Here is a 26,002-nt window from a genome sequence, read left to right as displayed (position 1 = left end):
TGGCTCAGTGGTAAAGGGCAGTTGCTTACAAAGCCTGAAAGCTTGATATGAAGCCAGATGCATAAAGTGGGGCATGCATTTGGAGTTCATCTGCAGTGGCAAGAGGCCCTGGTGTACCCATGCTCACTCTCTGTGTTTTTCTCTCTCAAATAAATAAATAAATGAATGAATATTTTAAAAATTTAGCACATGAGCATTTAGAGGCTATCAGAATAAAACCTCCAGCAATAATTTTTATGGCTTTGGATTTATAATTCTTTCACTGCAAGCCTGAACAATGATACTGATAACTCATTATATATGCTGAGGTAATATTACATGCTTTTGAAAAACTGGTTACAACTAGACACTGAAATTATATTCTTTTGACAGAAAAGTTTGAGTCAACATGATATGGTACTTTCTATTCTATAATTACAGAGAAAAATTATAAGTGAGACCCCTAATATCATGTACCCATTATTCTCCATATGCCTCTTTCTCTCTGAAAATAAAGTATTTTTAATTTTTTTTTAATTTTATGTTTGTTTATTTCAGAGAGAGAAAGAAAAAAGCAGGGAGAGAGAGAGAATGGGCATGCCAGGGCCTCCAAACACTGCAGTCAAACTCCACATGCATGCACTCCCTTGTGCATCTGGCTTACATGGGTCCTGGGGAACTAAACTGGGGTCCATTGGCATTGCAGGCAAATGCCTTAACTGCTAAGCCATTTCTCCAGTTCAAATATTTTTAATGTCATAAATTTTTTAGAGGCCATAAAAAATGATAAGGTAAAGAAGAAATTGTCAGAGTTGCAACGAAAGCCGAATAGAAATGACATGCTTTAATTAAGAAATGAGGAAAATAAGATGGTAATTTCTAAAGTTCTTGCTAGTAAAAATGAGTAGACTAAATAAAACTAAAACTCAAACAATGTAAGCTCAGAGGTGTAGCTTAGCATGATATGTAAGGTCCTAAATTCAATTCCTAGCTAGCATTGCAACAAGCAAACAAAAAGCTGTTATTGTATAGTAATCACATAATTAGAAGACAACTAAGATAATTTTACATATAGTTTGCCTTTAATAAATAAGTATATAAGAAGAAATAGTTTCAGTTTGGTAAAAAAAAATAATTTACCAATTTTAGATTGGTCTTTTATATGAAAAGGGATGGTTTACATTTCAATTATTAGCATGTAAAATATTGTTAAGTAAATGATGCACGTAATTTTTTGTTTGTTTGTTTTTTGAGATAGGGTCTCACTCTAGCCCAGGCTGACCTGGAATTCACTCTGTAGTCTCAGGGTGGCCTTGAACTCTCAGCGATCCTCCTATCTCTGCCTCCCGAGTGCTGGGATTAAAGGCGTGCGCCACCACGCCCGGCGATGCAGGTAATTTTAACCTAAAAGGCTGAATATAGCTGGGCATGGTGCTGCACATGTTTAATTCCAGTAGTTGGGAGGCAGAGGAAGGAGAATCACTGTGAGTTCCAGGACAGCGTGGGACTACAAATAGTTCCAAGACAGCCTGGGGTACAGTTCAACCCTACTTAACAAATACATAAACAAATAAAACAAATGGCTGAACACAAAGACAATAAATATGGGATTTTAAAATGAATAAACTCTTTAAATACACCCTAAAATTCCAGATATATGCATGAGAATAATTAATCTGATGACTATCACTCAGACATCTAAACACATACACATGTATTGATGTTAAAATTTAACATAAGGAAAAATAATACCTTCATTATTCCTGGAATAAAACATATTAAGGGGCTGGAGAGATGGCATAGTGATTAAGATGCATGCCTGCAAAGCCAAAGGATCCTGGTTCAATTCACCAGGACCCAAGTAAGCCAGATGCACAAGGGGACACATGCATCTCGAGTTCACTTGCAGTGGCTGGAGGCTCTGGTAAGGCCATTCTCTCTCTCTCTCTCTATCGCTTTCTCAAAACAATAAAATATATTTTAAAAAAAACGTATTAAGGAACAAGTAAACTAAAATAATGACATAATGTTTTAAGCCAACTTTAATTTTAGAGTTTACCATAATACTCTAGACAAATATGGCAAAAAGCTATAAGCAACATGATCTGAATACAGAATATACTGAAATCTACAGGACTCTACTCTCAGGTGATAAAAACTAATAATCTGATTCTTTCAAGACATAATTTAATATTTTTGGCTCTCCAAACTTGAGAAATTTATTTTCAATCATTGTAAAGTACTGCAGAATATGTATCTTTGAACTAATCAGAGAAAAAGTCACAAGTCAACAATCTAGACAAACTAAATTAATATATAAGTATGTTCTGAATTACCCAACATGCAAGCAAGCCTGCATTTCAATCTCTGACATCTATCTCCACATAAACAATCATATTGGATAATAAAAGCTTACAAATCCACATTTCAAAAAGGGATCTTTGGACTGGAGAGATGGCTTAGTGGTTAAGCGCTTGCTTGTGAAGCCTAAGGACCCCGGTTCGAGGCTCGATTCCCCAGGTCCCACGTTAGCCAGATGCACAAGGGGGCGCACGTGTCTGGAGTTCGTTTGCAGTGGCTGGAAGCCCTGGCGCGCCCATTCTCTCTCTCTCCCTCTATCTGTCTTTCTCTCTGTGTCTGTCGCTCTCAAATAAATAAATAAATAAATTAAAAAAAAAATAAAAAAGTGATCTTGCATGTTACTAATGAATATTCAAAAGTGGACTCCAGGGCTTCATTTATCAGAATTTTACTGGGACTATTAGTATCATTATCAAGCACTGATAAAGTTTGTATCAAGAACCTGAAGGTATCTTCAGCTCATTAGTATCACAGATGCACACAACACTTTTTGAAAATTATGTGCATGAATGATGAGTGTTTTGTGTATGGATGTGTGCCATGGTGCACGTGTGGAGGTGTAAGGAAGACCTGACAGTATTTTGTCCTTTTCTCCCACTTTGCTTGATAGGTTGTTCTGTTTGTGCTGCTTGGTGTGTGCCAGTCTAGCTGGTCAGCAAGCTTCTGGACTCTCCAGGCTCTGCTTTCTATTGCAGTAGGCATATTGGGATCACAGAAGTATGCAGTACTTGGCATCTGGCCTTACATGTGTACTGGGGAGCTGAACATCAGTTCACAGACTTGTTAGTAAAAGTCTTTAACCAATGGACCATCTTCCCAGCCCCCAAAATTTTATAAAGATACAAAAATGACTACAAATCAAACATAACATGCTACAGCTATAAAACCATTCCGATGTATTTAGATTCTTGGGAGTGAAATTTTCTCCTTATGCATTGTAAGCAAAATTATCAATTTGCCAAGAAAACTCATTTCCTACCATAAGACTACATAATCCTAAGAGCATTGTAGGGTCCAGCATATATCAGACTGTCTTAACAGTGTTTTTCTACATGCCCAATGTGTCCAAAGTACTAGCTGAATGGCTGAACTTTGAAAGAAAATTACAGTGATTTAAGAACTTGTATGAAATCTATGAATTTCAATAAGAAATTAGATATACAAGTGCACTCTACTATATCATAAACAAAACACGTTCGCTGATGTATATATTCCCTTTCGTTCACTTAAAATATAATGACTTCCAGTGCTCATAAGAAGAACTGCAACCTGTGCAAAGTGCAAGAAGCACGTAATACGTAGTTCTCGCAACAATAAAAACAAGCAGCTTATAGGAAAATAACATAAAAATATAGCAAAATGTAAATGGAGTATAAAAAGCCACAAAGCAAGTATAGGTTAGATTTATGTTGATGAAATTTTGAAGAAAATTAATTTGTCTGTCTAGACAATTTCATGTATTATATGTAATCCTCTCTTAAAAAAAGAAAATGAAGTTAAATGAAAAATGGTTAGGCTTATAAATATACATCAATTTAAAATGCACAAAATTGGGGCTGAAGGGATGGCTTAGCAGTTAAGGTGTTTGCCTGCAAAGCCAAAGGGCCCAGGTTTGATTCCCCAGGACCCACATTACCCTGAAGAACAAGGGGGTGCACCTGTCTAGAGTCTACAGTGGCGGGAGACCCTGGCATGCCAATTCTCTTTTTTTTCTCCGTCAAATAAATTAATTAATAAAAATGAAATATTTAAAAAGTGCACAAAATTAAGTGACAAATTGATAAGAATTAGAATTATGAATGACCATACTTCCCTTCAGGTCACTATGTGTGTGTGTGTGTGTGTGTGTGTGTGTGTGTGTGTGTGTGAGTGAGAGAGAGAGAGAGAGAGAGAGAGAGAGAGAGAGATAGCGCGAGCGAGCGCGCGCGCGCAATAGCGAGTGCATAAGGAGCCTCGAGGGAAAAAACCATGGGTAATATTCCTCATGGGTAATATTCCGCAAACTTTTTTTTTTTTTGAGACAGTATCTCACTGACGTGTAGTTCACAGATTAGGCTAGACCATCTTGAAGGTGAGGTTTATCCGCTGCTAATATTAAAAGCACAGATCACCATACTACTCATTTCTCATTAGTACTAGGATAGAACTCGGGTCTTTATGCTTGTTAGACAAGAACTTGATCATTAGAGTCCATCTTCCCAGACCACCAATCCTATGCTTCTAAAGATTTATCTTTCCAAGGATGATACTAAGTGAGGTAACCCATGACAAGAAGCCAAGTGCTGCATGTTCTCTCTCATATGTGGAACTTAGCTACAGATGATTAGGCTCCTGTGCAAGAAGGAAAAAAACTCAGTAGCAGAGGCCAGTAAGCTAAAAAAGAGATATAAAGGGAAGAGAAAGGAAGGGAGGAGGGTACTTAATAGGTTGGTATTGCATATATGTAAGTAGAAGAATAGTGAAAAGGTCCAAAGTGAAGTCAGGGGAAGAGTTTGAGTAAAGGAAAGGTGGAGGAAGGGCTAATCAAAATCTAAAAGGATATAAATAAATCATATGGAATCCTTCAGTTTTGGGCAATGGAACACTCAGGAGCCATAGATCGTTGCTAGAAAATTTGCAGTGCCAGGGATGGGATACCTTCCTGTGAGTTGTTGGCCAGGGAGGTCCCTGACGACCCCAAAACATTATATGCCGTTGCCGAGGCCTTTGGTTTCCCACCAGGAATAGATGGTAAGACCCTATTGTTGAAGACTCCACATACTTGGATTGCAAGGCCACTGAGAAATCCTGCTGGAACTGAGCTGATAACCTCCTCCATGTAGACCAGCTGACAGAAAGCTGGAAGAAGCCATTCTACATGTAGTTCAATGGGAGAAAGAGACACCACCAGTGAAGATACTCAACAGTGGACACTGCAAGCCTTATAATTGGCCAGCCAGGCCAAATGAGCCAATGGGTGCAATAGTGGCACACATATCATGATGGAAATCAACTGCCCTCGAATTAGACTGGAGGCCTACTATATGGGAGGGAATACTTCCCTGATACTGAAAACCTAAAACAGGGGTAGTCATGAGCCCTAGGGGTAGAACATCTGCTGATGTCTGGATAAATGTATTTACTATGCTTATCAAACTGCCCAGGAAGCACTTCTCTTAATATTTATAGCCTTATATTAACGCTACTCTCACTTTGGGTAGAGAATCTTCTCTTTTCAGATAGCAGTGACCTTGGGATGACTCAGAAGGTATCATAGTGCTAGAAAGAAGTGACTGGAGCACTGAGTAACATCTCGGTAACATCTTCCAAGGCTCAGGGTCTAATGCGGAAGAGGTAGAGGTAGAAAGAATGTAAGAGCCAAAGGAAGGGTAGGACTCCTTACAATGTGCTCCCTCCAGACATAAAATGGCCTGGATTTCCATGACCTCATAGTGCCTGACACTACCTACACAAGACCATCATAAGAGGAGGAAAAGATCATGCCATCAAAATAAAAGAGACTGATTGAGATGGAGAGGGGAAATGATGGAGAATGGAATTTCAAATGGGGGAAAAGTGGGGGGGAGGGAGTGTATTAACATGGGATATTTGTTATAATCATGGAAAATATTAATAAAAATTGTGAAAAAATAAAATAATAGATTTATCTTTCCAGTTAAATTAAAGCTAATTAGTACAAACTAGTTAAACATTAACAGGTGAAAAGGGTGGCATTAACACCACACAGATCATGGGTAATATTCTATCTAAAGAGCCAAGAAACAAAAGTAGAGAAGATAACACACTTTTTATCCACATAGCAATCTGCCATCTGTAACCACTCATTACATTTAAATGGAACTTACTGAGACCATAATTGCTAACTGTCTAGACTTTTTGAGTGCTTCTCGCATAAAGTATCTTTTAATGACCAAAGTATAATTCAAGCAGATCATGTGAGTGACCCTAAAGAGAAACTTAAGTCTTGTGCAGAAGCCAGTATGCACAATTGTCAAGTTGCTTGAATTTCATTACTATCCTAAAATTGTAAAATATCCAAGTCCACAGTGAATTTCCTCCTATCCGGCATGCCTATCACTTAGCAATAGTTAAGTATTCCTAATAAGCACTAGTTAAGATTCCAGAAAGAGACCATTTTATCATATAGTCCCTACATGTTAAGAAGTCTCAATGTATTTGACAGAACAAAAAAAATCAAAAGTAAATAACAAACTTAACCCATATCTTTTATATATCTTTTCTCTTTCTTCCTCTATCAAAGAAAACATTTAAGAAGCAACTCTGAATTTAAAGTTGACACATCATTTTCTAAAAAGAGAACTTAACTGATAAATAGCAACAAACTATATATTGGTATACTTACTCCTTGTATTTGCATATTTACTTATTCTTTGGTCTGTTGCACTGAAAAAGCTTCCAGAGAATATAGTGCCACATGTGAGCATGCCAATAATGAAAAATCCTGCCCAAATACTAGAGTAAACCTTCGTACCTATGTGATGGAGAAGGAGCTTCAAACTGAGGCACTGTGCTGTCTTCACTGACAGGAGAGTATAAGCCACTCATTTCCTGAAATTACAATTATTTGAATTATAGTAGGCATTCCAAACGAAATATGTATAAATCAAAGGGAGAGACGACATTATATTCTGTTCCAAATTCAGGTTCTCATTACTCCTTTGTGTCAATTAAACAAGCTTCCTAAGGATTCCTCCTTTCCACAAAGATAAATCAGAAATTTACAAGCAAACTTTTCATATAGTATACAATGTTAAGGAACTATAAATCCTAATAGTTAGTTACTAAATAAGCCACCAAGGGCTGGAGGGATGGCTTAGCAGTTAAGATAGGTGCTTGCCTACAAAGCCAAAGGACCCAGGATCGATTCCCCAAGGCCCATGTTAGCCAGATGCACAAGGGGGCGCACATGTCTGGAGTTTGTTTGCAGTGGCTGGAGGCCCTGGAGCACCGCACCCATTCTCTCTCTTTTCCTCTCTCTCTCTCCCTCTTTCTCTGCCAAATAAATAAACAAACAAACAAATAAATAAATAAATATGTTTTAAGAAATAAGCCACCAAATCAAAGGGAAATATTTCAAGGAAGGCATACAATCTACTCTGTAAAAAGTAAACACCCTAATTATCCAAGTGAAGATTTATTGCCACATATTAAGATAATTGTGGTTGTTAAAGTTACTGGATTATCAGCTTCAAGACTTGGAGATAAAGAAGGAAAAAAAAAAAAAACAAAAAACTCTGGGATAAGCCTGACATTTGGTACCTTGAAAATACTCTTTACAAAGCAGAGCATGATGGCTCATGCCTTTAATACCAGCACTCTTGGGAGGCAGAAGTAGGACCATCACTGTGAGTCTGAGGCCACCCTGAGATTACATAGTGAATTCCAGGTCAGCCTGGGCTAGAGAGAGACTCTTACCTCAAAAAACCAACCAACCAACCAACAAACAAAACCAGCTCTATAAATAGGACCAAAAGTAACACTTTTTAAATTCAAATATGGACTTTGTTTAATAATGACTTAAATTCTACTATTTGACTATTATCCCCAAGGAAAAGGGATACTAAGAGATGGTTATCACATAAACTGCATCTCTGAATCATGCTAACAACTAACTTCCTTTTTTTTTCCCCAAGGTAGGGTCTCACTCTGGTCCAGGCTGACCTGGAATTCACTCTGTAGTCTCAGGGTGGCCTTGAACTCATGGTGATCCTCCTACCTCTGCCTCCCAAGTGCTGGAATTAAAGGCGTGTGCCACCACGCCCGGCTCCTAACCTCTTTCTATGTACACTAAGTTATGACTGCCAGAAAAGCAGCAAATATGAAAAGGCCACTAAAGATGTATCATCAGAATTATTTCTGGCTAATTTAGGCTTAGCTTAGTTTTATAGCCAACTAATACCATAAATTTAACAAGTGAGAAATGTCACAAGTGCCACTGAATATCCATTAAATATTATAGTCATTATCCTTTAAACTATAGTATGTTTGTAAAAGGAAATGTGTGACTAATAAAAAATATACACTCAACTTAAATACAACTGAAGGCTGTAACTTCACTTCACAATAGCTTATGAACTTTCCAAGAATCCAGCCATGAATTTCTCCTATTAATAAACTATTATTACTACAAATTCCCATAATATATTACTACAAATTCCCACAATACTTTCCTCTTTTTTAAAATTCACTTCCATATTTAATATTACACATACGTTAACTATTTACTTAATGTGAAAAATCATTGATTTCTTACTTCCACTCTTTTAATATCCTCTTCTAAAACATTTAATTCCTTCTGGATCTGTTCCAATTGCTGTAGATGAAAGAAAAACAGGGGGGGAAAGCCTCAAACAAAGTGTACTGGGATCACCATATTCTTAAATTAACTTTGCATTTGGCAAATGATTTCTAATAAACTGGCTACTAACAGGAACTAAAGGGGATTAAAAAAAAATACAGTGGTTAAGTTAAATTGTTAACATGCAAATGTTGAGACTTAACTTTAGGAAAAACACTATGCTATTTATGTTCACTTAACACAACAAAGATTCACTTTATAATAAATATATGAAAGATTAACATTGACAATAGTGACAAAACACATGTTATCCAAAGAGCTTTCTTAGTTTCTCAATAATTTTTTTGAAAAGTTAGTTGTTACTTGTAACTCCATTTTAATAGCCTTAAGGTAGCTAAAAACCACTACCCTCAAATTAACTATAAATTGCTAATACTTACATTCAAGGAAGTTGCAAAAAGATATTTGAAGTATTTTATTTTTACATGTTGTCTAGTGCATCAATCTACTTTTCATGTTATTAAAATGTAAGCATTTCAATTATAGAGTAGCATTCAGTAATATATTTAATTATTTACGCAGTTGTTTTCAAACTCCAAATAATTCTAGGTGTCTTGGGTTCTACCATCTTTATTAGATTATGTCAAATATTACTAAGATATTATTAAAAATAACAGTTACTTAATCAATATATTTTCAGTATATAACACAAAACTGCTTTTCAGAAACTATAATATCACCAGCATATATTACTGTATACTTTACTATAAGCTAGATAATACTAAACCAATTTTTAAATTAAAAAATTACATAATTAATATAGATTGCCAAATGTGGAGCAGGTAATCTTCAGTACTATACATTAGGAAAATGGGGCACAGAAAGGGTCAGTGATTTGTCCAAAATCATTCAGCTAGTAAGAAAAAAGAACTGAAATTCAAATCAAGGCAGCCTTCTTGCTCTAGAAGCCACACCATCAACCACTATGCAGGACTACCTCACAAAAGTTACTTCTTTATTACGTTAATGACTAACAAGGTTTTGGAGATTTTTAATACTCTATCACCGTGGCAAAATGATGACAGTTAGTAACCTAACTGATATAGGAATTCAAATATTTACCAATTGTTACCAATAATAAATAGCAAAATGGGGTTAGGAGGATGAACATAAAGTAAAATTAGAAGAGAATTTAAATGAGAGACTGAACCTTAAGGACAAATAGAATTTTACAATGGGTAAGAGAAAATAATAGAAAGTAAACAACATATGCTAAGATTCTAAGGAAAGAAAATAGCAAATGGAGACAATGGCAAAAAATATAATTGCCCCAAATCAATCTACATAATCAAAAAACATAAACCAAGGACTAGACAGTGGGGAAAGCCAATGGAATTGAGACAGGCAAAAGAGGACGTATACTGATGAGAAGGAAAAGAAAGGCAAGTGGCAGTCACAAAAGCAAGGTAAAAGTCATTATTATTACAAGGGAAAGCAGAGGTTAACTCAATATTGCATTTACTAATAAACTTCCCTCCACCTTAAAATATGCAACACAATGCTTCGACCTTAAATAAAATACTGCTCTTTGATGACACTGTCTGACTTGGTCTTCAGATAAAGGCTGCTCAAAAGAATGTCCCAGAATCACAGGACTACATAGAAACAACACATCCTCCAGTTCCACTTCCAAGTGTTAATATCCCACCCTAAAAGTACTCTAGTCTAGCTCCAAAGGAGCTAAATGGCTCTCAATTCATGTTAATCCATTAATACACATTCTAGTTACTCCTCACCATCTCTGCAGCCTTTCACTTCACAGATATTTACAATCTAGTGGTTCTGACTCATTTAATTACTATGGAGAGTACTAGTCTGAAAATTTCTATTCAAGCACACCCTTTATTCTGAGGGATCTTCAATATGACTGCTTAGACAAAAAACTCATGATGTAAAAATCCCTAATGCTGACATCATGAGACTTCCCTCAACCCTCTTGCAGGATATTTTTTTTCTCATTTATTTATTTATTTATTTGAGAGCAACAGACACAGAGAAAAAGACAGATAGAGGGAGAGGGAGAGAATGGGCGCGCCAGGGCTTCCAGCCACTGCAAACGAACTCCAGACACGTGCGCCCCCTTGTGCATCTGGCTAACGTGGGACCTGGGGAATCGAGCCTCGAACCGGGGTTCTTAGGCTTCACAGGCAAGCGCTTAACCGATAAGCCATCTCTCCAGCCCAGGATATTTTTTTTTAATTGAGAAGAAAATAGCAACCAAAACCAACCAAACAAACAGGCAGAAGGGTAAAGAATATGATAGCCTATTTAATTACAAATGTAAATGCATGTCAACACTAGCAGTCTCTACTAAGCTACAAATTATGATGCAATATATAGTGCAACACTAAAAAACTACAGAGGTGTACTCAAAAACATTATAGATGGTTAAGTGTGGTAGCACACACTTTGTAATACCAGAACATGGGAGGTAGAAGCAGGAGAATCTGAAATTCAAAGTAATCCATGGTAACATAGCAAGTTGTAGGCCAGCCTGAGCTACATGAGACTTTGTCTCAGAATATCAAATATAAGTATAGAATACACATCAATCAAAGGGAAATATGTCAGGAACCCAAGGAGAGAAAAGCATAAAACTGGGGTTGGGGAGATAGCCATGCAGCTAAAAGTACTTGTGTGTAAAACCTGCCAGCTTGGGGTTCAATTTCCCAGCCACCCACATGGGAACATTTTATGTAGCATCAAAAGCATGTGTACACACACACACACACACACACACACACACACACACACACACACAAAATTTGCTCTAGCCAAGGCTAATCTGGAATTCACTATGTAGCCTCAGGGTGGCTGAGAACTCACTGTGATCCTCCTACCTCTGCCTCCCAAGTGCTGGGATTAAAGGCATCTGCCACCATGCCTGGTCACAAATACAATTTTAAAGCATAAATCCATAAAGCAACAGGTTTTATATTTTATTTATTTAAAGAGAGAGAAAGAGGCAAAAAGAAAGGGAGAGGGAGAGAATGGACATGCCAGAGCCTCTAGCCACTGCAAAGGAACTCCAGACACATATGACATTTGGCATTACATGGAAACCAAACTCAGCTCCTTAGGCTTTGCAAGCAAGCACTGTAACTGCTGAGCCATCTGTCTAGCCCCCGATAATAGGTTTAAATAACATTTATACTAGATAGTCTAAATACAAAGAACTCAGACACACTATTGTTTAACAGACTGCAAAGACCTCAAATATAATGAACACAAAGATTTAGTAGAGATACAGAGCATTCTTATCACACATTTAGCACCTTTCTGTTTTTCAAAGTACCAATACTTCAAATCTCAACCAAATACCAACCACGTGGCAGAGCAAATTTTCTAGGAACAAACCTAAACAAGAAGGTGAAAAACCTTTAGAATAAAACAGCAAACAAAGAAAGTGAAGACACTAGAAGATGGAAAGATAACCTTTCATGTTCATGGTTCAGCAGAAACAATATTGTGAAAGTGGCTATATTAATGAAAGCAATCTACAGACTCAATACCACCCCACCGAAATGCCAATGACATTCTTTACAGAAATAGGGGGAAATAATCATAAGTAATAAGATAAAGAGACTCTAACAGCCAAGGCAATCCTAACCTAAGGAACAATGCTAGAAATAACATAATACATGATTTTAAAATATACAAAAAAAAAAAAATCACAGAAAACAAACATTATGTTACTGGCACAAAAACAGACACATAGAATTGTGGACTTAGAATAAACCCATATAGCTATCTATACCCACCTAACTTTCAAACGAGATGGAAAAACATACACTGGAGAAGAAATAGTCAATTTCTTTAGCAAATGGTGCCCAGAAAATAGACACACACATGTAAAAAAGATTCCAACTAGATCCCTACCTCTCAGCGTGGACAAAAATCAATTCAAAGTGGATCACACAGCTTAATATAAGACTTCAAACACTGAAACATTGAAGGCAAACAACAGACACAGACAAGGACTTTCTGAATAGTACTCCAATATACTGCTCAGGAAGAAAGAGAAAGGCCTAACAAATGTAACTGTACTAAACTCAAAAGCTTCAGCACATTAAAAGGAAAAAAAAAACAAAACAGCAAAATGAAGAGACACAGTCCATAGACGGGAGAAACTTCTGCCAGTTATTCATCTAATATGTGATTAATAACCACAATAAATAACTCAAGAAATTAAAATATTAAAAGTAAATAATCTAAATTGGAAAAATGAGTTGAAACAGTTCCCAAAGAAACACAAATATTCAATAAATATATGCAAGCAATGTACAAAAGTTCCTAGTTATCAAGGAAATACAAATCGAAATTATAGTTCCATTCCTTCAATAAACGGTTATCAACAACAAATACTGGCAAGAATACAAGAGGAAAATGAAATCTTATATACTGTCGATAGGAATGTAAATTGGTGTACCCACTATAGAAATTAGTATGGAGGTTCCTCCTAAAATTATAAATAGCATTACTACATAATCCAGCTTAAATACTCAGCAGCAAGTGAATGAATGAAGAAAATATGGTCTATATGTGGGGGGGAGGCAATTAGTAGAACTGAAGGCTATCATTTTTGGTGGAAAAAAATGAACTCAGAAAGACAAATATTACATGTCCTCTCTCTAGATATAATGCACCATCTAAATATAATGGGGAAAAAGGTAGGGTTGCCACAGTTTTGTAAGTCCTGCTACTTGTGAGGCTGAAAAAGATTCCAAGTTAAAGACCTCTTTAGGCCACTGAGTGAATTCAAGGCCAACCTGGAAAAGTTAGTTAGACCTATCTCAAAATAATAAAGTAAAGAGGGCTAGGCATAAAGCTCAGTGGTAAAGTACTTATCCAGTACTTATCCTAGATTCATAGTATGTATGAATTCCTGGGATAGTCCTCTTTCTCTCTCTCTAAAACACATATATACACAAACATGTAATTAGTAAAACTGGGAAGGGGGGTATCTCAAGCAGAAGGCAATTGGTGTGAACAAGATGTATGAAGATATCATAATGAAATCCACTATTTTGTGTGCAATTCATGTATAACAATACAAAGTACAATCCTTAATCCTAACACTGTAAAGACTGAGGGAGGAAGAACTAAAGTTTCAGGCTAGCCTGGACTATATAGCAAGATCCTCTCTCATAGCATTCTTTGCTTATAGTACAACAAAATTAGCAAAATATTACAAAAAAAGGATAAAATGAAAAATTTTTTATTTAAGTAAAAGTTTAATTCAAAATAATCTATAAACTTAAAAGGGCCAGAAACTATTTAGACTAAACAGTAACATATAAAGTACAGCATCAAAAATACTAAATAGAGTTGAAAGAAAAAAGTGAAAACAAACTGTGACCATAAAAGTCAATATGGCATAAAAAGTTTGCTTATCAACATGCACATCTAAAACAACAAATAAGAAACAAAAATAAATCAGGGAGGACAGAAATAATTAGAGTATAAATTAATGCAAAAAGCAAAAAAAAAATATTGAGAATGAACTAACCCAAAGTTAATTCTTAAAGATGAAATTTATAGATGGAAACATCCCCAGCAAGAAGTATCAAGGGAAAAGAACAACACTATTATCTGCACCAGGAATGAACTGTATCCCTAAAAACCTTAAGATCATGGACTATATAAATTCTTACCCTCCCCCCACCAAAAATGTACATTATAGCAAAGCTAAACAAAATCAGACTATGGAAAAAGCTTCACCATCTCACGCACAAACACATATGTAAAAATCCTGATCAGAATGCTAAACAAGATAATATATAAAATGACCAAAATTGGTTTATATAAAAAGATGTAGAAGAACAAACTATCCTGGTAGGGTCTCCCAGAATGAAAAAAGAAAAACAAAATCTGGAAAAGACAACCCTGGATATATAAAGATGGCTGGTCACTATAGGTGCAAAACTGACTGACTTTCAAACTTTAACCTATGTAATATAGCCCCAATAATAGAATGAAAAAGAAAACTTCTATTATGTCAGGTTCACAAAAATTTTGGAGTATACTCAACCCCACCAATAACTTAAAAAAAAAATCTACCTAGAAAACTGGCAACAGAAATTTATTTTACTGAATAAATGAAAAAAAAATTTAAAAACACCAAAAAACCAAAAAACCACCCTACAGAAAACATCATACCTAATGGTGACACGTCGAATGCTTTCACTTTGAGATCAGCATCAAGACTAGGATGCCCAGCTATCACCACTTCTATGCATCATTGTACCGGATGTCCTAGCCAGCAGAGTAAGACAAGAAAATAAATAAAAGATATATAAGGATCATAAAGAAAGACACTGAACTATTATTATTTGCAGATTAAGATGTGTACATAGGAAACACGAAAGAATCTACAAATGAGAATTAATGAAAGTTTAACAAGGTTGCTGGAAAGCAAAAAAGGAAAAAAAAATATGTAAAAAGTCAACTAAATTTCTACACATCTGCAACAATAAGAAACTTAAGATGGACAATTTACAATAGTATAAAATTATTAAATTTAAAATAAAGATATATAAGATCAATATCCTAAAAAGTACCAAAAATGTTAAAGCTAACTTTGCGAGACCTAATATATGCACAAATATCATGTTTGTAGAAATGAAGATATGTTATAAAGATATATTCTTCCAAATTTATCTCTAAATCAAAGTAATCCCAATAAAAATTTCAGGAGGTTTACCATGGAAAGGTACTAGCTGAATGAGAACTTAAAGAGCCATAAATAGAAGAGTCTCCTGAAGAACAGTCATTTAAAACCCTAATATAGGACGTGGTACTTCCTAAAGATGAGTAGAACCATGGAACAGAAAAACAGTTAAGAGACATGCATGCAAATATAGACACATGGTGCATGGCAGGTGAAAAAACTTCAGGACAATGGAGAAAATAAAGTGCATTTAATAAAGAATGTGTAAACAGAGATTTATACAAAATACTGCTATATGTTACATTATGTATAAAAGAGCACAGATCCAAATGTGAAAGATAATAAAGATAGATTTCCATGATCATAGTCATTTCTTTACTATCACAAAGCACTAAATAAAAAGAAAAGTCTGACTCTATTAATGTAAGAATCTTCTGTTCACTGAATAACACTGTAAGATAACAGAAACAAGAGCAGCCCAAATGGACAGAAAAAAATTTGTGAAGAGGTCAATGTTTTATCATTCTCTCTTTAACTGTAAGATATGCATAACCTGTGACTTACTGGCTCCACTTCCAAATACATTCCTTACTGATAACTATCCTAATATACAATCATGAACCTTATTGTTCAGTACTAGCATTGTTTAGCAATGGCCTCAACTAAAACAAACCTCAATGTCTACCAAAACTATTTACAAAAAGTGGACCTATTCATTTAGTGAAACCCTAAATAACAGTAATCAACCAATTACAGTCATGTGCATCCACAAGAATGAATCTTAACATTGAGCCAAAGCAGACAGGAATACATTACATATTGCACAGGTACATTTATAAAAAGCTCAAAAACAAAAAGACTTCTGACTACTTAAGCGGCAAAACACCCACGAAAGGCAAGAAAGTTACTACCATAAATATCAGGGCATTAGTTATCTAGTATGCAGGCTGAAATGTATAATCTGAAAGGGAATGCAAATGGCTTCAGGAATCCCAGCAAATTTCTGCTGCTTAAAAAACAGCAACTGTACATGTACATGTACAGTTAAAATACATTATACTATTGACTTGATGGATAGTTATTTGTTGTCTTCATTAAAAAATGGTTTAAAACTCATTTCATATAAAACCTAAAGGAAACCAATCCTAATCCAAACTAAACTATGCAATAAAGCAGTACCAAAAATGCCAGAAAGTGTATTTTAAGATTACAGCAAGTGAAATGTAAGGAAAACTTACAAATCAAATATGGTACAAATTACAATGGATAATGATGACTTATACCTGAGACTCAAAGCCCTTTCCTTCAATCTAAACTATGAACGAAGAGTAACATGTTTATCTAAACACATTCACTTATTAAATGCTGGTTCTAACAAAGTCTCCAAAGACTATTCTCTCTTAATATTCATACCATCACAGAATTCTTTCTTAAGTTTAGAAAATTTCTTTCTATCAGGGAAAATGATGAAGGTTTTAGAACATAACTTTAAAGATCAAGTTACAAAAAGTGACACCTGTCTTTAATAATCATTCCTGCTTTCCCACATGCTCCCTCTAAAAGAAACCAATAGCCATGTGTGAGCTATCCGATAAAACTGGAGGGTTTCCTATGGCAGTAGAACCTTGATACATTGTTGCCATGGCCAACAAACCCTAGAAACTTGATAAGCAATGTGGAGCAAAAGAATCTAGTTGTAATGCTTTGAGATACCAACTTGTTTAATATTTTCACTTATTTATTTGAGACAAAGAGAACACACATGGGCATACCAGGTACTGTTGCTACTGTAAATGAACTCCAGACACATGCGCCCACCTTCCTGTACATTTGGCTTTCTGTGAGCACTAGGGAATTGAACCCAGGTTGATAGGCTTTTCAAGCAAGCATCTTTAACCACTGAGCTATCTCCTCAGCACCTCTCTCCCTGAGATACCAACTTAAAAAAAATTTCCATCTATCCATCCATCCGTCCATCTATCTATTTAGAGAAACAGAGAAAGAGGGGAGGGGGGAGAAAGGGAGAGAGAGAATAGGCACACTAGGGAATCTAGCCATTGCAAATAAACTCCAGATGTGTGTGCTACATTGTGCATCTGGCTTACATGGGCACCAGGAAACTAAACCCAGGTCCTTGGGCTTCCCAGGCAAGTGCCTTACCCATTAGGCCATCTTTCCAGCCCAAAGGTCCCAACTCTTATAAGGTAATTTGCTAAAGAAAAATGCAAATGCCTACTCCGCCTTGTAACTTGTTTTCTTTATCGCCTGGAAAGCCAATAGGAAATAATAAATCAAAAATGAAAATTAGGGGCCAGGGAGATAGTTCAACTGGCAACGTGCTTGCGTTGCAAACAGTATGAACTGAGTTTGATTCCCAGAACTCATAGGCCTACCATGTCTGCCTCAAAAAAGGGGTGGGGGGGCATGTGAGAGTACTATTTTATAATCCCAGTGCAGGGGAAACAGAGATAGGTGGATCCTTGGGACTGACTGGCAAGCAAGTCTAGCCAAAGCAGGTGAGTTCCAAGCCAGTGAGACAGACTGTCTTCAAAAGAAAGGGGGGAGGGTAAAAGACTGCACCTAATGAATGACACCCAAAATTTACTGCTGGCTTCCACATGTGCATACACACGTGTACACACACACACACACACACACACACACACACACCCTGGAAAAATCAAATACAGAAATCTAATAGCCCTAAAACAATAGCTAGCAATAATTATGCTAACTCCTAAAAGCAATCTCACTCAAGTTCTATCAAATTTTTAAACAATAACTCTACTAAAAGCTACAATGTTGTTCTTAAAAAAAAATTCAAACTGGGAGTGGTGATGCATGCCTTTAATCTCAGCACTTGGGAGGAAAGGTAGGAAGGTTGCCATGAGTTCGAGGTACCCGAGACTACAGAGTGAATTCCAGGTCAGCCTTGGCTAGAGGGAGACCTACCTCAAATAAAAAAAAAAAAAAAATTCCAAAGTAGTTATTACTAGTTCAATATATACTTTAATTGAATAAGTTCAAGAATAAACTACACTAAGAATAATAGAATCTGCAACAAGTTTCTTTATTTACATATTTTTGAGATAGAAAACACTTATATATCCCAAACTGGCCTTGAACTTACTATGCAGCTCAGGCTAGTCTTGGATTCACACATTTTCTGTTTATACATCCAGAATGCTGGGATTACAAGTCTTGAATATTAAACATGCAAATATACCTTATAATATACATTAAGAGAAAACATAACCACCTACTTCAATTCATGAGCACTTAATCATGAGCTATTAATCAACTATATTTCCAGACTTCAGCGTATTTTGATAAGTAACTACAGTATCAGATTTTCATATTGGAGAAAATTATGAAATTTAATCAATCTTGGGTAAATTTTGGAAAGTTAGCCTAGATGCTAAGTCACTTTTATAATAAAAACTAAAATATTCATGATTATGGATACATTTAAAAACAATTATTAATGACAGTATTGTCATTGCTCACTGCAGGCTCCCATATCTAGAAGTACCTGTAACTAGTGTAATTCTTCCTAAACTGTCTACAGAAATATGCTCCACAGGAAAAATCCATCACAAGGATATTAAAATCAAGCTAAAAACTCTCCAGCACAATTCACTGTAAAGTTTAATAACAAAAGTATAGGAGTACTACACACAGGGCTGGAGAGAAGGCTCAGTGGTTAAAGCATTTGCCTGTAAAGCCAAAGGACCTTGGTTTGATTCCCCAGGACCCACGTAAGCCAGATGCAAAATGGGGTGCACCTGGAGTTCATTTGCAGTGGCTGGAGGCCCTGGTGCACAGATTCTCAATCTCTCAAATAAATAAATAAAAGAAATAGTACACACAGCTAAAGGATTCAAAGCAGTGTCCTAGACATTATTACTGAAAACCACCAGCCATCAGAAAGGACATATTAGAACACAAGGAAGTTAATATTGTGAAACAATTCTAACGACCCCCACAAATTCTAAACATTATGATAGTTTTGAACAATATAATTTGAACAATGAATAGCCTGACAAAACAGAAATACTCAATTGTTCTGGGGCAAAATATAGATTTATTTTCTGATCAATATAACAAAAAACAGTGCGATCTTTCTACACAGTAAGAATTAGACAGAGAGAGAGAGAGACAGAGAGAGAGAGAGAGAAGGGGGGAGGAGTAACAGCTAGACCTTACCTTAAAATAAACAAATAAATAGTTAGAAAAAAAAACCAACCTCATGAAATAGCAAATGCTTTAAAATTATTTAAATATTTTTTAGCCAAAATGCCTGTACAAAGTACAAATGATGAACAATAGAAAATAGAATATAATGACAATATACAAGGTAATATACCTCTCTTTTATTTCTCCTGGCAACCTTGAGGAATTCCATCAGGATCTGTAACTGGGCTGCATGTGATTCCTACAATAGAAATTATAATTATTCTTCAAGAAACATTAAGGAAGTTCAATGTTTTTGCTAAAAGGACAGTTAACCATTATGAATCCACTTAAGTTAGCCTACTTACATTTAACCAGGTTTACCATTTTATACTTGGCATTTCAAAACTTATAATATATTCCACAAAAATATGGGGAATGGCTTCTTTCCCCTTAAAACATCAAGAAAAAAACCAGAGTGAAAAACAGTTTCTAGATGTGAAAATTACTTTCCCATAGGAACTTCACTAGCAAGGATAAACACTAATAGGAAAAATTCAAACACTGCATAAATCATATTTAATATTTCAGTTATTATTGCTTTTTCTTTGTGCTGAGATGACTATGACAGTTCTCACAAGAGAGGACCTAGTAACTTTTGCACCTGGAAGAATAGGAAGATTCACAAGGACCCTCCCTTTCCATGGATATATAAGCAATAAACAATTACAAAGAGGAAAAGACTACTTGGTGATGACACGTTCATGCACATCCCTTCCCTACCCCCCAAAATCAGCAATTAATAAGCTATCAAACATTTTAACAACTTAAAACTAGAAAACTAGAGAAAATAGAATATACAATGCTGAATGGTTCACAGTGTTCAGAAATTATTTCTATTCCATGCTATCCAAGCAAGATAACTATAAAGAAAAAGAAACCTAGAAGTATTACAGACTCACTGCCAAAACCCACTGTCAAAAGAAAACCTTAAAAGCACTGAATGAACACAGTGTACTTTCTTTAGAATAGCAAAATTGAAGTAAAAATAAAGACAACCAAAAGATAATGAAAATATCTTTAAGGTGTTAAATGGAAAAAGAACACCTATAAAGAAAAAGAAACCTAGAAGTATTACAGACTCACTGCCAAAACCCACTGTCAAAAGAAAACCTTAAAAGCACTGAATGAACACAGTGTACTTTCTTTAGAATAGCAAAATTGAAGTAAAAATAAAGACAACCAAAAGATAATGAAAATATCTTTAAGGTGTTAAATGGAAAAAGAACACCAAAATTACAGGCTTCTATAAAAAGCAAAACAATCAAACTTACAATAAAGAAAGGGCTGGGAAGTATAGCTCTCTCAGTCAGTAAGGTGCTTGCCTTCCAAGCACTGAGTTTAAACCAGGGTACCTATGTAAAATAGTAGATTACACCTGTAATTCCAGAGCTAGGGAAGTGGAGATTGGCAGCTATCTGGAGCTCACTGACTAGCCATCTAATTTGATTGCTGAGCTTCAAGACAATGGGAAATCATGTCTCAAAAAGAAGTGAACATTACACCTGAGGAACAACAGTTAAGGCTGTCTCCTTTGGCTTCCACAAACAGCACAACATATACTCATGCACACAAACATGCACACCACACACATTCCAAAAAAATGTAAAAAAGTTATGCAAATGAAAGTAAAAGAACCAGATCTAAATCCAAATCCACAAGAAAAAAAATGAAGATCCTGCAATTAGGTAGACATTGGAATAAAGACTTCTTGGTTTGTCTATCTTGAAAAGTACACTATCAATTAAAGCAAAAGAAACAATGTTTAGCGAAGTTTGAACAACAACAAAACAAACAAAAACCCACAAGTACTCAGTCAAGTGAATTATTTTAATGCTTTAGATTTTCCTTAAGGTGGTATACTATATATTATTCATGGCTGACTGAAAATAAATTGTCCTTGAGGTGGCCCTATCAGCTTAACTCTGAAAAGAGGTTGTAATCCTAAAAGGAACCCAAAACACAACAAAGGGGGGAAAAAAAAACAACCAAAAAACAGAGGATTAGCATACTACAATGCACCATTCAGATCAGAGGCTTTTCATGGTGAACTTCACTGAAAGAGGGCCAAAGGCTCAGTCTGGCTCCTTATAGAAGTGTTAAGAATAGACAGTGCCTGCTCTCAAGGATACCATGGAAGTATCAACCCAAAGTGTCTACCCAATGCAAGAGGTGACCACTTCCCTTAGGAAAATCTAGCTAACAGGACATACTCAGAAAATGGGCTGTTTGGTCTCACCTAGGTAACTCTAAACTATGACTATGTCTTTGAAAGCTTCCACAAGATTACCCATTCCAATAATGAGGACATCTCTAACAGCTCTGAATACCTTTTACTTAACATACTCACTCAGCCTAAGAATCAAACTTCTCACAAAAAGATTGCCATTCTTCCATAAGGATTAATACAGCTCCCTAATACAAATCCCAGTGGAATGGTGGGAGGGTTCTCAAACCATCAAGTTCTCACACACTGGTAAGGAGGGAACATTTTTGGCCCCTTTGCTACCCTTTTGAAATAATCTATGACTTCTTGGGATACCTGTATCAACACGTTTACTCAACTAGCCTCTCTAATACCCACTTCTACTTCATCTCTCTGGTGGCTAACATTAACTTCAATTCTCCTAGACTTTTTCATGAGGGGATTTATCAAAACAAACAGCAAGATATATGTCCCAGAATTGCCTTTTCATCATGAAGAACTCATTCAGATCAAAGCTGAAGCAATATCCCAGCATCCACAGAGACTTTATAGCAACAACTCAAATAGCTAAGTATGGTATTCACCACTCATCTTTCCTCCTAGTTCAGCAACCACTGGATAGGGCCCTGGAAAAAAATCCAGTCTCAATATTGTCATATTAATAGAACCAAAACTCTCATATTTCTAAGCACTGCCTTCTTACCAGCCCCAGACACTTGACTACATTTCAATCTAGCTGTGAAAGCTGCTCAAATGTGGTTTATTTTGACCAGTACACCAAACCACCCCAGCCCAGCCCCACAGGACTGACTGTGCACTACCAGGTGGGCATAGCAGCCCACCAGTAATCCCAGAACTTCCAAGATGGAGACAGGGGATCCCTAGGACAAGCTAGCTAGCAATAGACTAGCTGAATAGTTGACTCTGACTCAAGTGAGAACTCTACCTCAATAAACAATGAGAAGATCAAAAGAGAAAAGACACACAATGTCAACCTCTGGCTTTTACATGCACACATGTGCACTCAGACATATGAAAATGCATAGGTATGTGTGCATACTATACACATACAAAAATTCTATAGATAGAAGTATGCATGTTAAGGAGAAATGCGAGGAAAAAAAGAGTTGTGACCTTGAATAGAACAATAGAATATATCCAAAATGAAGTACACTGTGAAACACCAGCTAGCCTAGTAAATGAGAAACCGGAGTTTCCGTTGTTGAAAAGAGAACATATCTGAACAAACAATAAAACAATTTTTGTATCTATTGGAATCTGCAAGCCTACTTATACAAAAGCTATAAGAATTTCAGTATCAAAGAGACACAGAAGGAGACTCTAAAAGGGAGGTACATTATAACCAAAATGCTTGAAACCACAAAAAGACTATAAACTTGGAAAACATTCTATTGAGAGTGCTAAACGTTAAGAATAGCAGACTTCTCATCTAAAACAATGTATAAGCCAGAAGACAATTAGGCAACATAACTTTAAAAGTCCACTTAGAATTCTGTCTCATATGAAAGAACCTTTCAAACACAAAGGCGAAACAATGACTTTGTCATGTAAGAGATTAATTTATCACCAAAAGACCTTTTTTAAGAAAAACAGTAACAGATGGAAACTTATCTACACACAGGAATGATATATGTGCAAAATAATATAAATGGGAAAACATGAGACTGGTAAAAAATTTGCAGATTTAATTTATTGGAACTGCAATTAAACACATTTTGCTGTGAGATTAATACAATGTTTAAGTATAGTAAAATGATCAGAGAAAGGTAATGGAAATATACTTTTTAAAGACTCATGGGTCATGAATACATACAAAATAGAACATGAGGACATAATTCTAACACAAAACTAATATTGCCAGGCAAATAAATTTTTACATTTGATCTTAGCCAAGCTGCCAAGAAATCAGAGAAATGTTTATTTTCACTAATAATCATAGAAAAATTACCAAAATAAATAAAACCAAGCATGCCCTATATATAGCCATTGTTTTTTAAAAAAATACTAAGGAGATATAAAGGGAAGAGAAAGGAAGGGAAGGGGGTACTTAATAGGGTGGTATTGTATATATGTAAGTAGAAGAATAGATTAATGGGGTGAAAAGGCTCAAAGTGAGGTCAGGGGAAGAGACTGAATAAAGGAAAGGTGGAGGGAGGGCTAATCAAAATCTAAGAGGATGCAAATAAATCATATGGAGTCCTTTGGTTTCAGACAATGGAACACTCAGAGCCATAGATCGTTGCTAGAATATTTTCAGTGCCAGGGATGGGATACCTCCAAGTGAGTTGTTGGTCAGGGAGGTCCCTGATGCAACCAAAACATTATAGGCCATTGCCGAGGCCCTTGGTTTCCCACCAGGAATAGATGGTAAGACCCTATTGCTGAAGACTCCACATACTTGGATTGCAAGGCCACTGAGAAATCCTGCTGGAACTGAGCTGATAATCTCCTCCATGTAGACCAGCTGACAGAAAGCTGGAAGAAGCCATTCTACATGTAGTTAGATGGGAGAAAGAGATACCACCAGTGAAGATACTTAACAGTGGACACTGTAAGCCTTATAATTGGCCAGCCAGGCCAAATGAGCCAATGGGTATAATAGTGGCACATCCGTCATGGTGGAAACCAACTGCCCTCCAATTGGACTGGAGGCCTGCTCCATGGGAGGGAATACATCCCTGATACTGAAAATTTAAAACAGGGGTAGTCATATGAGCCCTAGAGGTGTAACATCTGCTGATGTCTGGATAAATGTATATACTATGCTTATCAAACTGCCCAGTAAGCACTTCTCTTAATATTCATACCCTTATATTAACGCTACTCTCACTTTGGGTAGAGAATCTTCTCTTTTCAGATGGCAGTTATCTTGGGATGACTCAGAAGGTATCATAGTGCTGGAAAGAACTGACTGGAGTACTGAGTACCATCTCAATCACACCTTCCGAGGCTCAGGGTCTAATGCGGAAGAGGTGGCGGAAAGAATGTAAGAGCCAACAGAAGGGTAGGACTCCTTACAACATGCTCCTCCAGACACTAAACGGCCTGGATATCCATGACCTCACAATTCCTGACACTACCTACACAAGACCATCATTAAAGGAGGAAAAGATCATGCCATCAAAATAAAAGTGAGACTGATTGAGATGGGGAGGGGATATGATGGAATGGAATTACAAAGGGAAAAGTATGGAGGGGTATTACCATGGGATATTTTTTATAATCATGGAAAATGTTAATAAAAATTGAGAAAAAAAATACTAAGCATCTAAAAGATACAAACACATGAGAGGCAACTGGCAATCTAATAAAAATACGTCAGTATCTAATATTTAATATAATTAAAATATGTGCATATTCTATTGCTAGCAATTACACTCAAAGTATTTGACATAGCTTAGTACATGTGTGCATATGTGTAAGGAAAGCATATAAACACATGAGAAGGATTTTTGCCAGTAGTTACCCTGTAACTACTGTAATAATTAAGATAGTCAAGTAATTACTGTAATAAGAAATAGTAAGATGAGCTTTAAGTGTAACTTATATTTAAGTTTCAACTCAGATCTAAGATGTAAACTGTCATCACTGATTAAAACTATAGAGTATTGTCTCTCATTCCTTTCTTTAGTTCTCTATATACTAGAAATTTTCTTGAAGTTAAATAGTAATAAAAGGCAAAATAGCCTTATATGTGTAAAAAAAATCTATAAATACTGTAATAAGAATATCGCTTCTGAATTGGCTCCCTACTTAGAAAATAGCAGAAAGTATCTATGATCAAAAATTAAGCTGTGTTTCTTTAATTCTAAGACAACATAACAAAACAAAAGCAAACACTATTTTTGACATGCAAAAAGTGAGTTAACAGTTTTCAAGTTCAGAGCAGGGAATACAGTCAACATTGAAGTACTTGCCTGACAATCGTGAGGCCCTAGGTTCAAGCCCCAAAACCACATTAAGAAAAATCAAACCAACAAGGACAGGTCTTGGAACTGAGAAAATAGCTCAGTTGGTAAACTGCTTGCCATAAGAGCATAAGAACCTAAGTTCAATTCTCAGAACCCATGTGAAATTCAAAAATGCTAGCCTGTTGATGCATATGTATAATTTCAGCACAGAGAAAAGACAGACAGATTCTTGGAGGCCAGCC

General features: G+C 36.0%; 1 protein-coding gene across 2 annotated transcripts in view; it reads right to left on the bottom strand.

The window, feature by feature from the left end:
• Cop1 (COP1 E3 ubiquitin ligase) overlaps nt 1–26,002 on the bottom strand; it is a 115,206-nt gene that overhangs the window by 66,555 nt on the left and 22,649 nt on the right. For both annotated transcript variants that reach the window (XM_045159386.1, XM_045159390.1), the window contains exons 6-8: nt 19,756–19,824; nt 8,615–8,674; nt 6,833–6,909 (exon numbers count right to left, since the gene is read on the bottom strand). In XM_045159386.1, coding sequence (XP_045015321.1) covers nt 6,833–6,909; nt 8,615–8,674; nt 19,756–19,824 — 206 coding nt within the window. The remainder of the gene's footprint in view (nt 1–6,832; nt 6,910–8,614; nt 8,675–19,755; nt 19,825–26,002) is intronic.

The sequence above is a fragment of the Jaculus jaculus genome, chromosome 1 (assembly GCF_020740685.1).
Source record: "Jaculus jaculus isolate mJacJac1 chromosome 1, mJacJac1.mat.Y.cur, whole genome shotgun sequence".
In the NCBI taxonomy this organism is placed as follows: domain Eukaryota; kingdom Metazoa; phylum Chordata; class Mammalia; order Rodentia; family Dipodidae; genus Jaculus; species Jaculus jaculus.
Note: the sequence above shows the minus strand (reverse complement) of the source record. Positions and strands in the feature narration are given on the sequence as shown.